At 37.6% G+C, this 14,801-nt stretch overlaps 2 protein-coding genes across 3 annotated transcripts in view; both read left to right on the top strand.

Moving 5' to 3' along the window:
* CAMKMT (calmodulin-lysine N-methyltransferase) overlaps positions 1–14,801 on the top strand; it is a 403,439-nt gene that overhangs the window by 231,350 nt on the left and 157,288 nt on the right. The gene's annotated exons all lie outside the window — the stretch shown is intronic.
* On the top strand, positions 7,946–9,008 carry LOC130856764 (ubiquitin-conjugating enzyme E2 variant 2-like). Its single transcript, XM_057741602.1, has 2 exons — positions 7,946–8,278; positions 8,774–9,008. The coding sequence occupies exons 1-2, from the start codon at positions 7,959–7,961 to the stop codon at positions 9,006–9,008; spliced, it is 555 nt and encodes a 184-aa protein (XP_057597585.1). The 5' UTR covers positions 7,946–7,958.

Genomic DNA, 14,801 nt, shown 5'->3' with positions numbered 1-14,801 from the left:
ACAAATTATGAAGTTCAATTAGTCCTTTGGGGCAGAATTTGGAATTTCTTTTCAGTCTGTCTGCTGGATCTCATGTGAGCTATTGTTTGACTCACACAGGGGCGGTCCTGAAGGCCGCTGTAGGGGCTTCTAGTTGATGGTGGAAGGATCAAGCAACCCTCTTCTCCATAGCAGTAAAATATGATGTTAACATGATTTTTTTTTTTTAAATCAGCCATAAAAGAGGAGGTTAAGAAGTTGTGGCAAAATCAAAACAAGTCTAAGCCTTTCAACTGGCAATCTTAGAACTCCACTTGATGTTGATGAGTAGATGCAGTTGGAGGAGTTGTGTAAGAATTATCAGGTAAGGGTGTTTTGAATTAAAAAAAAAAAAAGCAAAAAAAGAAAGCGTGCATGTTAAAACATCTCAGTTGAACCTGCTTTCTATGCTTATAACAGGATTAATATAAATGTGTGTTTAAGAGTTGGGCCCTGATCTGTAAATATTTCTCAGGGAGACGAGATTCTGTGGTTAAACACCTAGTGGTAGCAGAAAGCAGAATTGGAGTGTCATTGTATAGCCATAGTCAGAAGCTTGAGGGAGAAGGACAGCTACTGTGGGAACCAGTATTCCAGAAGTAAATTTTGTTTATGAGCGTTACCAGTTGACCAGCAGAGTCCTGTGTGGGTTTGTATAGAGTGTCAAGTCTGTGGTTCTCAGTAAGAAATTATTGGGATGATTTAATGGAGGAACAGAAATTTTCCTGCAGCTCTTTTAGTAGTACTGACTCAGCCTTTGGGTTGTCCAAAGAACTCTCAGATTGTCCTAACTGACATTAATTCAGCCCTTCTGTCAGGCTTATGTGACATATGCAACGCAACCATCAGTCAGTGGCATATTAAAATGCTCTCCACAGGACCACAGAGCTGTGGGTGACCTCTGCGTGGACATGATGTTTGCCGAGCAGGAATCTCATATTTCTGCCCTAAGTGCTGCACAGAGCAATAGCTATCAAGTGTGATGGAAAAATTATGTTCATTCAGGAGAGTCTCCCATCTCGCTCCTGTAAATCCTTTCTCATAAAGTCAGAGAAAGGATACAACACACACAGTTTTGAGGACCATCGCCTAGGCAAGCACACTGGTGGAGATGGGGGCCCTTTTGGCAGATGCTCAGTTTAGGGCTCAGCTTGTTTTCTGGAAGGAAAACGTTGCTGTTAGAGACAGACATGGGAGGGATGAGAATTGAAAGAAGATAAAAAGAGAGAAGTTCCTGGGTCAGGTTTCTTCTCTAGTTAGGTCTGTTGCCTTGGCACAACCCTGCTTGCACAACTTTTGGCAGAATCTGAAATTTGGGAGCCAAGCCAGGCATTAACTCTTTCTTCAGCAAGCACAGACATAGAAGCTGGTTTCAAAGTTGATGTTCACTGCTCTCCATGGATCTAGAATTATTCATTCAGCAGATGTTTATTGAGTGCTTACTCAGCCCTAGGGAAACTGGTAAATGAGACAAAATACCATTCCTTCTCTCATGTAGTAGTTTACAAGCAAGCCCTGGAGAGGTTAATTGTTTACTTGCAATTGTGATAAAAGTTGCTGTTAGAATTTTATAGGATACCTTTTTAAAAATAGATTTATTTATTTATTTATTGACTGCGTTGGGTTTTTGTTGCTGTGCACAGGCTTTCTCTAGTTGCAGTGAGCAGGGGCTACTCTTCATTGTGGTGCACAGGCTTCTCATTGCTGTGGCTTCTCTTTTGCGGAGCACAGGCTCTAAGTGCACAGGTTTCAGTAGTTGTGGCATGCGTCCTCAGTAGTTGTGGCATACGGGCTTCATTGCTTCGCAGCATGTGGGATCTTCCCAGCCACGGATTGAACCCATGTCCCCTGCATTGGCAGGAGGATTCTTAACCACTGTGCCACCAGGGAAGTCCCCGCTGTTAGAATTTATAATAAGGAAATCCAGCTTTGCTAGGGTGGGGCTGGGATGATTAAGGAATGCATTCCTGGAAAGTGACAGTTAAGCATAAACCTAAAGGATGCACTGGCAAAAGAGTGGGGCAGGGTGTTCCAGAGAGCTGGCAGAGCATTTGCAAAGTCCCTGATGATAGCAAGGAGCTTGGTACTGAAGGAACTAAAAGTCTAAAAAGGCCAGCTTGGCTAGAGCAGGTAAGCAAAACAGGAAAAGAAAGAGAAAGAGCCAGACTTTGCAGAGCCTCATGGGTCACAGCAGGGGTTTTCGCCTTTATCCTAAGAGCAGTGGGAAGGCATTGAAGGCGCAAAGCTGGGGGAATGACATGCACAGCCTGGTACTTTTAAAGAAGCGTCTGGTTACAGAGTGCACAAAGGACCAGGGCTGGAATAGGGTGTGAATTCTGAGAGCTCCAGAGGGAGGCTACTACTGCCGAAGCCCAGATCAGAGAACTTCAACAAGGGAGACAATGGTGGAAGAGGTAGAAGGGAGAGGAGTAGAATCATTCAAGGTATATTTGTAAGGTGGAACGGTCAAGTCTTGGCTTAGATGCAGTGATGGTGGCTGAAATGACAATCTTTAGGACAGTCTCAGAATGTCATTTACCATCTTACCTCAGTTTTTGGATTGTTTAGATTAATTCTAGACAGAGCCCCAAACTAAGTATGTGTTCTATGAATAAAAATCACAGGAAAGTGTGATTTTTATTCATAGAACAATTGTACCCAGAGACAACTCAATAGGAAAACTATTAATAACTGGTGATAATATCATCTCACTGCTTCAAAATAAATGTTTTTCATTTTCAAAAGTTTTAAATTCAGTTACCTGCAATATTTCTGCTTACATGGTAAAGGTCTATAAATCAAGATGCAAATATCATAGGCTTCTTACAGCTTATTATAGGAATGGTGATTTTCTTGGAGTATTTCACTAAATTTGCATATGTAATCCAATGGAATATATTCATTTCAAATGATTCTGAGTCACTTTGATTTTTTTCCCAACTTTAAAAATGAGTTTTGTTTAATAACTTTACATTCCCAATCTATATATTATTACAATTATTACTCTCCCTCAGTAGTTCTGTAAAATTCCTTCTGACTCTGAAATTCCATAATTTTCCTGCCTCTCTTCTTATCTCTCATCCCATCTCTTCTCTTACTTTTTCTCTCTCTCTCTTTGTAGTGGCTGGCATGATTGATGTGGGTTAGAATATTCAAGAAGGGTAGTTACCAAGGGAAGCTTGAGCCTGGGTCATTGCCAATCCTTTTTCCTCAATTTCCTCTGTGCATTAGCTTCAAGTGCAGTCATTACTCATTTAGTCCTCAAATAAAATGCTTTTTGTTGCAATGGCAATTTTTCCCTGGTATAAGGCAAAATGGCATATCAGTTTGATAATGTGAATTTTATAGCAATTGGCAGATTTTATTTGTGTGGTGAGTTTTTATAGTTATTGGGTACCTTTTTTTTTTTAAGTTGCCATTTGGATCAAGGAGGATTTTATTTCTCAACTAGGATTATTCCTTTATCTGATATTAATTTAGGAGTGGTTTTTACCCTCTAAATACCAAATTCATAGAGATGCTGCATAGTTAATTTTTTCTTTTTTAACTAGATTATCCCCATATCAGGTATTTCATAAAGCCAGGATAAATGTATTTAAGAGAAAATACCCATCTTATGAGCAATATTTCCCCCAAATACAGTGAAGCCCACTTAAAGGAATACCTGAAATAAAAATAATCCTAATGATAGATCTAATGCACTGTGTCTCAGACCCACTGAGTTCCTTTAAACCTTATTCAATAAATGCCTGATTAATAAATAATCTTGTTAAACGAATAAAACCCCAGTGTGCCAAATGGAAACATACAAAGCAATCATGATCAGACTTGTTATGGGAGCATGATAGATGAATAAATCTACTGTGCAATTAATTTATGACTGAACTATGATGAAATCCCAGTGGCAATGCCAAATCTCTTAGAGGAATAGATTTATCATCTTCTTTCAAACAATTGCATTCCAGGAATTTAACAAAATACTGTTATCTGAGTCTCCCCATAATGGAGATATCTATTCATTTACATGGGGGAAGGCAGTTCCTTCTGTGCAGTCAGAGCTAAATAACTGTTTATTGTTATTGATACTAACCACAACAGGAGCAATCTATGATGGAAACTACTACTGCCGATAGCTGTTCTTATCTTTCTGGTTTTTTTCGGACAATCAAAGTTGCCTAATCTTTAGATAGTTTGGTGTAAATAATTCTGCTTTTTAAAAGGTTAAAAGCAAACCAACAAAAACAGGCCACAGGCTATTTTGAAAACAATCTGTACTACTGTGTAATGTGATTCCACTTGGCTTATGAATGCATGAATTTGGGGACCATGTTCTAAGATCAACAGAGATTGGTAGGGTATAAGAGTGTTGTTACATATTTTAACTTCAAAAGACAGCCTACTGTATTTTAGTCCTATTGTACTTTTAGATAGGCACTTATTACAAAAAATAAAAGATAAAAAATGTTTTGAGCTAAAGATTAGATAATCTAAAGTTCATGACTGCTTAGATTCAGAGCATGGTGGCAAGGTTAAAAGAGATTTTAGGATCAGAAAGCAAAACCATGTTTAATGCAGTCTTTCTTTTGTTTTGGGGGAACTAGAGCTGATATTTTAGATCCAGTCTTTTTTACCAATGTAATGGAATTTAAGAGATAACACTTGAATAAAAAGGTAGATTTGTATAGTGACTAGAAAGGCTTTAACTAGGTTCATTTTTGTTTCTTTTAGATAGAAAAATAAAGAATTTGTAGAGGTGAAGTAAAAGAGGAGAGCATTCCTTAAAACTTGAGGGAAGGAAGAAATTGTCCCCTTGGGATAATATTTGAGGTCACATTTTATTAGTATTTTAATATGCATTCAAATAAACAAACACAGACCTAGATCTATGCAAGTGAAAGTAAAACATTATTCTAGTTGAAATCTAGTCTGCTCTTTTCACAGTTAGTAGCTATGCATCATTTTTTAAAAATTAGTATATATCTATATGTAGCAGTCCTGTGTATTCTCTTGTTTCTATAACAAATAACTACTTTACATTTCCATTTATTTGCACAATTATTCATAATCAATGTTATACATACAACATTGTTCTAAGGCATTCTTTGATGTAATCTTTGGTGTAAATAAACAAAAAGAAATAGAAGTTATAGGGCTTGCAGAACTTATAACATATTGATGACATTAACATATGAAATAAATCATTAGAACATTGTGTCTGCTATGTCACTCCTTTATGAACTATCTTCATGAATTATTGACAAATACTCTATTTAAAAATATTTTTCTTTTAATTGTGATAAAATATACATAACGTAAAATTTACCATTTTAACCATTTTTAAGTGTATAGTTCAGTTCATTAAGTACATTCACATTGTTGTGCAACCATCACCACCACTCATCCTCAGAACTTTTTCATCTTCCCAAACTGAAACTCCATATGCATTAAACAATAAATCCCCCTTCCCCCTCCCTTGAGTCCTTGGCAACAGCTGTTCTACAAGGGTGAGTCAAAAATTATCCGCACCCTGGCTGTAGAATTTACAGAAGTTTTGATATAACTGGAGTGCAGATGATTTTTGACTCACCCTCACACTTTCTGTCTCTATGAATTTGACTACTCTAGGTACCTCATATAACTATACAATATTTGCCCTTTGTAACTGGCTCGTTTCACTTAGCGTAATGTCTTCATATTATATACCTGTTGTAATATGTCAGAATTTCATTCCCATTTAATGCTGAAAATCCCAACTCACTACTAAAGTAGAACATCAATATCACTTCCTATAAATATAAAATTTTCATAAAATAACATTACAATATTAAAAATGCTCATCTATCTTGCCTACTGCTAATGGTATATATCCCACTTTGGAAACACTGCCATAGAAGGAGCTAAAACCTTTGGAGTATGCAAAAATAAGTAAGACCCAGTGTAGGCCTTCAGTGAGCCTTAAGCCTAATAGATGAGTTAGGTATGTGTAAGACATTTTTTTTGTACTGTGCTTCTAAGAGGAACAAAACTGCTATAGGAATTCAGAGGTAAAGATTATTTTCTGACTTAGGGGTAGTAGGAAGGGGAGTTAAGGTAAGATTTCATAAGGAAGGTACATTTGAGATACACCTTCAAGGGCCGGAAAGATTTCAACATGTGTAGATGAAGGGAAAACGAGCAAAGGTGAAGCATTAGGAAAGTAAAAACAATGTTTACCAAATGGTCAGCCTAATTCATCCCAACTTCAATGAAGGAATGGTGGACAATAAGTCATGGGGGGGTCATGAAAGCCCATGTCAGGCTTGCTGTATATGCTTCATATCTTTTCCCCCAGCTATCTGATCTTTTAGTGTTCTTTATGTAGTCCCCCCTAAGACTTCTGGCTTTTGTGTCTTGTTTAGGAAGGTTGTATCCATCATAATATTATAAAAATATTCTCAAGTTTTCTTCAATACTTCTGTAAATTTTTTAAAGATTTGGTTCTGTGATTCCATCCGGAATTTAGTTTTGCATATGATGTGAAGTGAGATTCCAAATGTGTTTTTTCCATATGGTCTTTCATTTATTCAAACAAAATGTTTTAGATAGTTCATCTTTTCTTCACTATTTTGAAATACTGATCTTTATTATACACTATATTCATATATGTAAGTGTGTCTATTTCTGGATGCTCTGTTCTGTTTCACTGATTTGACTGTTTCTGCTTTAATGATTATATGTATATAGTTATGTTTTGATTTCTGATCATGTAAATCCCTCCCTCATTATTCTTCTATTTAAAATTTTCTTGACATTTCTTATTCTCCCAGGTGAACATTTGAATCTGATTATTAAATAAAAAATACAAATTGTATATTAAAATATGCTTAGTATTTGTTTTAATCGTGTGTGGTAAAAACACATAGATATAGGAATGATTGTCCTAAAGGAAGAAGCTTATACTCATGGATCTCTAGAAGCAGGAGGCAGGGCCACATGGGGAAGCACCAGGGTCAGATAGAAGGCAGGAGAGGGGAGAGGGAGGCATGGCCCAGAGCCTTTATCAGGGTTTTCATGGGAAGGAATGGGTGAGGCAAGGTAGACATGTTGAATAAGCTTAGTATTGGATAGTTTGAATAATTTTGGTAGGCTCGGGGCTACAGGGATGTCCCTAGTTTTCCAGTACCTGGCCCTGGGGTGACTTATAGCAGAGAGAATATTGACTTGATGTGTAAGAATTTGGTAAAAGAGTTGGTTGGAGGTGTGGGCTCTGGATTCATTGGTTTGTGTATCAAAGGCACTCTTGCAAGGGGAGTTATTTGCTTTCTCTAAGAATTAGCTAGCCCTGGGAGGGACAGTCTCTCCAGGATCAAGGCCCCAAATGCCAGTGCAGCAAGAATGTCCCCAAAATGTATATATATTGTCAATACAAATTGTGATTTTGATTGGAGTTGTATTGACTTACAGAGTAATTTGATAGTGAAATGACATCATTATAATATTGAATGCTTCCATCTAGGAACATATCATGTCTCTCCATTTATTTAGGTGTTCTTTTATGTTTTCAGTAGCATTACATATTTTTCTTCACATAAATCTTGCCCATTTTTGTTAGATTTATTTTATAAATATCTTTATAATTTTTGTTGCTGTTCTTTTTTGCCTGTCTTCACATAGCATGAAACCCTTATAGGATTTTATTTCAATATTCAATCATTCATTTACTTTTCCAGCAAATATTTTGACTACTTATAAAGTACAGGTCAGACTCTAAGGTACCCACTAGGCATCCCCCTTCCTGGCGACCTAGTGTCCAGATCTGGGGGATCTGAGCATAACTGTGGAGAGAGGGCACAGATGGTGGAGTCGGTCTCAGAGAAGATGAGAATGGATGAAATAAAAAACATAGGGAAGTGGCGCGGACGTCGCCTACGTGCGGGTGGAGCGTTGGGCTGCAGGAGAAGATGGCGGTCTCCACAGGCGTTAAAGTTCCTCGTAGTTTTCGCTTGTTGGAAGAGCTTGAAGAAGGACAGAAAGGAGTGGGCGACGGTATGGTTAGCTGGGGCCTTGAAGATGATGAAGATATGACGCTCACGAGGTGGACGGGCATGATTATCGGGCCTCCAAGGACAAATTATGAAAACAGAATATATAGCCTGAAAGTAGAATGTCGACCCAAATACCCAGAAGCTCCTCCATCAGTTAGATTTGTAACCAAAATTAATATGAATGGAATAAATAATTCCAGTGGCATGGGAACTGCGGACAGGCCAGGAGATGGCAGGTACTGTAACTGGAGGTGAGGCTTTGAAGGCGCTCCAGCCCCCCTGCCAGTTTCCCACAGTGCAGAGGACACATTGGACAGAGATCTGAAAGAAGAGGTCGGGTTCGCAGCTCTTTCTTAAATCCTGGTGGAGGTGGATGCACGGAGCGTACCAGTGTTAGCAAAATGGCAAAACTCATATAGCATTAAAGTTGTACTTCAAGAGCTAAGCCGTCTAATGATGTCCAAAGAAAACATGAAGCTTCCACAGCCACCAGAAGGACAGACATACAACAATTAATTTTAGTGGATCTCAAACTTGTCTTAAATCAACAACCTTCTACTCATGTTAATGTCTTGATTAAATATCACAATGCAAAATACCCACACATTAAGTAAGATAATTCCAGCTGGTAAACATGACCTGGACATTTGTAAGAATATATTTAATATATGTACACCCATTATGTTTTCAGGTAACAGGAGGAAAATTCAGCAGTGTTTTTTCTTGTTAAGGCACCGTCCTTTAAGCGTGCACTTGGAGTGCTCAGAGTGGCGCTCAGGTTTACAGGTGGAAGCACGGCGAGAAGTGTCAGATGGCTGTGCGAGCAGGTGTGTCTCTGAAGAGGCAGCTCAAGAAGGAAAACCGGAATGGCCTGCTCTGTCCATCTTGCTTAGAGAAAGAGCTTCAGTTGAACTGTCTGAAGTAGCAGGTACAAGGAATGTTGTTGCAGAGTGCGTTCAGTTTTGAGGCGTATGGGTGCTGACTACTAGTAGTATGAAAAATACGTTCATGATTGTTTTGATACCTGTATTTATAATCAAAAAAAATGTTGTGAGGGAGGTGGATGAATTTCTGTTACAAGCTGTTCCCGTGTGTTCCATGTAACAGATGTGGTAAATATTTGTTTACAGTCTTTGGTGGAAAGACATGCATTTACGTTTAAGTGAAATCAACAAAAAGGAAATAGGTGTATGAATATGTGATTTTGAGATTAAAGTTAGTCTTAAATTGTAAAAAAAAAAAAAAAAAAATAGATAGAAGAAGGGGGAGGCAGAAGCAAAAGAAGACCCAGGGAATCTGAAGTAAAGAAGATAAAAGTTATGGGATATAGTACTCAGTGGCCTCAATATATTTCAGTAACTTGGAAAGCTGTCGCCTGCTGAAAATGAAGGGTCAGGGGCAAGTTTGAATGGTGAAGGATATTTATTGTGAGAAAAATAGAAAGTCTGTTGGATTACCTGAGGGTCAGGTATGAATGTGATCACTAATCAAAGTCAATGTGATTTTATGACTTACACTGCTAGCATTCCACTGTCACAGGAGGAGGTGAGGAGAATGTGGTTGATGAGATTACCCAGGTCTGAGGAGTAGCATGTTAGGATTAGTGAGGGAGGGGATTCAAGAATAATAAGTGTACTTACAGTAAGTGTACTGCTGAAGGTAGAGACTGCTTAGGATTTGCTCAGAAATAACCTCACTTGCACAGTTTTAAAAATGCACTCAAAAGATGATCATTGACACTTAAGGAGTCCCATATCTTCAATACTTGTCATGACCAAGACAAAAATATTGCAAAGAACATTCATTCATTCAGTTTCTGTGAAAAGAATGCTTGTGTTTGATGCTGGACCTATTTTTAAGGAGTTTGTTTCCAAAAGATTTACTTTCTTGGACCATTTATTAATACTATTTCTTCAAAGGTGTATATTATTCAAATATGCAATATCTTCTGTAAGCATTCTAGTTAAAGGAGTCCCCAGAGTAGGCAAATCACTTTGATGCTGGTTGTACCAGGGAAATGCCATGAATTCCCAGATGCTTTTTTAATACATATGAGTTATAATGACAAAAGTAATGAGACTTTTTGAATGTCTCATTTTTTATTATAGCTTTATATAAATTCAGTGTATGAATAATGCTTGAAGGTAAATTAACATTATTAAGAGGGATATACCATAATATAAAGTACGTTAACATTTACAATATAAAAGAGACCACTTATTAAAGAAAATACCATTATACAATAATGAGGCTAATAATTTCATATGGAAATAATACAGTATTAATTTGATGTATTCATACTAACAGTGAACATGATATTTTAAATTTTGCTGTCACATAATTATGCTGCTACTTTATGAAATGTTATACTGTCACCTAGAAAAACCCTTCTTTGAGTGTAGATCTGTGATCTTCAGCTTGAGATGGCAGATTGTAATGTGTCACTGAGGTATTTTTAAGTGAAGAGGTGGGAAAAACTCTTGGCTGAGTCATAAAGCTGAGGATTCTTTCCTCCCTAATTTTCTACCTGGAGCAAGGCTCTCTAGGATAACGCTGGCCTTTAGCAAAGAATTGAAACTCCTTCTTAGCTCTACAAGGCAAACTGGCTAATTGGGTGTGATGTTAGTTTTGGATTGAGATGTCTTAAGGTTATGAGTCGTGGTCTGTGTAATTTTTGCTGAAAAAAAAACACCCCAAAAACAAACAAAAAAAAAACATTCAAAGAGAAAGTGAGAGCTAGAAGGATTTAGAGACCAAAAAATTCTGTTCTGGTCAGCAAACAGTAGCATTACAGCTGTGAGTAACTATTTGATACAGGCCTCTTAACTCCTTAACTCTAGTAGTTGTCTGTATTATTTCAAGAAATATATTTCTGTAAGGGAAACAAACACATATTAAAGCAATTGATTAAAAGTGAAAAAGTTGATGCATTGGTACATTGGCATAAATAATGGCTCAAAGTTTACTCAGCGGAGGAAATAAAACCAAAATACAACTCTATGTCTTTGACTAAAGTTTGCTAACATTTCAGGAAGTAGGTTGAAGTGACAGTGGGTAATGCCACAAAGCAGACCTATTTCTTGCCACGATATTTTACAGCTGTCACTGGCAGTGTGTTTTCTTAACCTGATATCAGCTACTATTTATACACTTACAATTTCTGGTCAGATTAGGGTGGAAGGTTGTGGTTCCCAGGTATATAAAATAGTATAATAATGCTCTATTCTTTTTGGAACAAATTTGTTACATGAAATGTCAGATGAGTCATTTTGCTCATGTCAGATATGTGAAAGTAATGGAAAGATGCCAACGTGGAGGCCCAGTAATTCATGCACTGGTGTAATGGAGCAAATGAAATGCAGAGCTCTTGTACAGGTCCAATTTCAGCACCAAATGCTTACCTGTCAGTCAGCAAAATTGTCCCTGAAGAAAAATGAACCCCATCTGAGAGGCAGAGCATTTGAATATACATCATATTCTCTGACTCTATTGCGAGGTAGAAGCTGCATGGAAAGAAAGAGAATACTGCTGAAAAAGACATTAACAGCACCCCTGGAGCACACTGGCAATCTTGCTGGCGCGGTTGGTTTGCCCTTTCTCTCCTGAGCTGTTGACAAACTCTTCAGTGTTGCTCTCCTCCTCCCCCGCATCTCTTACCTACACGGAAAGGTGGCTGGTTTACCCCAGACAGTGAGAGATTTGGCCACTCAGGGATGTGGAAACCAAGTTGCAGACAGGTAACTTTCTTGCTGCCTGGGTGCAGCTGGGGCATGGATTTATGGAAGTGACAATGAAAAGAGTGTGTCACACAAATCGAAAGTCAGACATCCTCTCGTAAAAAGGATTATGACCCAAAGTGACTGCCCTTCCTTGGAAAAGCCTTTCATTTTGGAATCGGTTCCCACTTTTCTATATGAGGAAACATCTTACAGAAATGAGGTGTCCTAGTTCTTTTTTTTTTTTTTTCAACCCAATTCCTTGCGGTTTTTAAAAAGCAAATGGGAAGGTTAAGAATTGTGTGCTTCCGTGCGCACACACCTAGGGCTTCTTGGACCCTAACTTGATGAGTCATGATTTGTTCTACCTTTGAAATATCTGTTTTCCATTTCTGTGTTTTAAGATTCTAAGTGCTTATAGGAACCCAAGCAGCTATTGAAAACCAGTAATGACTAGTTCTTCTAAATGTTCATGATTGAGAATGAACTAGCAATCAGGGCTCAAAAATAAAAAAAATTTTTAAAAAAGGAGCGCTGCAGTAGAAACGATGATAATTAAATCAAGCCAAGGTGCCCTATACTTATGACTGCACTAATGCTTGAAAAATTATGAGTACAGAGAACATTTACATAAGTCCTCCTTAAATGATGTGAGTGAAAACAAAAAAGGAAAGAAAGAAAACCGTGGTCACAGGACTGAATTTGTTTTAATCCCCTGGTTCAAGTGGTCCTAGAAATAATCATACTTGTATCAATCTATATTGCATGACTTTTGTAAGATGTGAAAATAGTGTTTTTCACTAAATTGTCACTTATTATTGTTCATTTAGGGCCACTAACATAGAAAAATTTCTCAGCTACAGTGTCAAAAGAATAGGGACAATTTGATGTTTTCTTTTGATGCTGTTTGTTGATACCTAGACCACTGTAGCTTGATTGCCTAACATTAAACCTATAATAACAGCGCAATCATGGCAGTATCATCATGAATGTTGTTACAATAGAAACAACATTCACACGGCTTCAGAATGGTAATTATCAAACTTTTTGTCATGAAGCGCTTATTTGCCAGCATTGATCTGCCCCAGTCAGTTGTTAGCTCTTCTCATCTGAGGTGTATTGATTGTATAATCAGTAGATAGAGGCTGTGGGCAGATGAAATTCAGTGTTGTCGGGCAAATTATCGGCTGCTTGCCTGTTGACCTGGACCCTGCTGGTTGTACCTTAGATGCTGGTGGGATTATTACTCATTTCAGTGACCCTACTTTACGACAGAGCACTCTGTATTATTAGAAAAGATGAATGCCATCCTGCTCGCTGTGGTTGTGGTTGACTACACAAACGTCAGAATGTAGTGAGTCCAAAAACTAGAAAGTACAAGCATGTTCCAGGTAGATAGTAAAAGGAGAAATTTTCAAAGAGTTCACCTTTTTTGTATCTGTCTCTCCATATGATTATAATGATGAAAAGCCTACCTGCATCCAGCTGATGACAATAGTGAGCCCTTCTGTGTATATAGCACTTTATCGTGGACTAAGGGTTATGACAAGTCAGTTAATATTCTGATTTAACCAATAGGAACATCAAGGCCTAGCTTAAGCTAAGCAAATGGGCTGAAGTCTGTTTCCTCTGAATATAAGTCAGGTTTGTTGTGTTCTACGGCTCTGCCTTATTAGGGTATATGACCTCATCATTAAATATGTGTGTACTGAAAGATCTAATGTTTCATCCAGCTAGATCCAGGGGGAGAAAAAAGACCTTAATGTTATTTAAATAAATTATTGCGTTGGGTAACTTTTGAGACTATTTGAGCCATTAAATACTTATAGCATTCCACAAGCCAAGGTCTAATATGGGACTATTTTAAAAGGCAGAATCATTTTGTATAAAAAGCAATGTGAATTTTATAGCTGATGGCTGTTTAAAATCTAGATGTTTCTAATGGAACACTTTACTTATGTGGGAAAATTCTCCAAGCTCATTTCTTTTGCCATTTCTTACTTTTTTTAGCCTGGCTACTCTTAACACTTAGAAATCTTCTACCCTCATAGGTAGGTAGCTACAGCATGGCATCACATCCTAATGCCTGGATGGGGCCTTTCCACTACGTGGAAGCTATTTTGATATTCAAATCACTCCACACATGTATTTAACACCTGACTGTGTTCACAGTGGTATATTCACCCTTTCTCTCTGAAAAGAAAAAAATGTAAAAAGGGTGTCCTTTACTAACAGTGTAGTGTCATAAAAATATTAACAATTTGGAACTGATAATTTGAATTCTAATCTAGATGGACACTTACACATAATTCTACATCCCTAAATGCTCTTGGTTGTGTCTGGTAAGCTGTCTTATTCTTTCTTTCTGCCAACTACTCGACCATTGTATTATAAAGGTCAGTGGTTACCTGCTCATTGTACTTTAAAGGCATTCTCACAGCAAGTAGTCCTATAAGCAGGTACTGCGGTACCACATTCTTCTTTGGTCTTAAATTTTGCAGCTGTTGAATCATGATTAGGCAATGATTTTTCCCCTGTTGAAAAGTATTTTATAGTCTTAGTTTTAAAAGACCGAATGACTGATGTCTTACCTAAAATATTGCAGGAGATAATGGGTGAAGTACATGAAAGTTACATGCACAGGTGGCTTGGAGTTGAGATATTTAGCGCTTTATATCTTTGTGAGCACCAAAGAAAATAGCTGTTTGAGTACTCCTTAACAGATATCTTACCTAAACTGGACAAATCGCTAAAATGTAACTCCCAGTTTCTGGGATTTCAGGCCTTTCAAGAGAAGCCTTAATTTGTATGCATATTCCTTTCCTTTATCTTATGGCTGCTGAAATATGCACCGACTACCAGAAAAATATTTAAAGGAAAATAGTTGTCTCTTTCAGACTTTCCTCCCAAAAGCTAAAACACATGTACTACTTATGTAGTCATTATTTGTGTACTGATCCTATTGTATTGTTAGCTCTTCATGTCTGACCTATTTTAATGTTTCCTTCATTGCTTAATCCTATGTTTTGAATGTGGAAGGAAC

This window comes from Hippopotamus amphibius, chromosome 7 (assembly GCF_030028045.1).
Source record: "Hippopotamus amphibius kiboko isolate mHipAmp2 chromosome 7, mHipAmp2.hap2, whole genome shotgun sequence".
NCBI lineage: Eukaryota > Metazoa > Chordata > Mammalia > Artiodactyla > Hippopotamidae > Hippopotamus > Hippopotamus amphibius.
The sequence above is the reverse complement of the archived record's forward strand: the minus strand, read 5'-3'. Positions and strand labels throughout refer to the sequence as shown.

What these genes read in the sequence shown, in the direction of transcription:
- LOC130856764 (XM_057741602.1), top strand. Translation starts at nt 7,959, where the DNA reads ATGGCGGTCTCCACAGGCGTTAAAGTTCCTCGTAGTTTTCGCTTGTTG. An exon ending in GACAGGCCAGGAGATGGCAG is followed by an intron (nt 8,279 to 8,773) that starts GTACTGTAACTG and finishes TTTCTTGTTAAG; the next exon opens with GCACCGTCCTTTAAGCGTGC.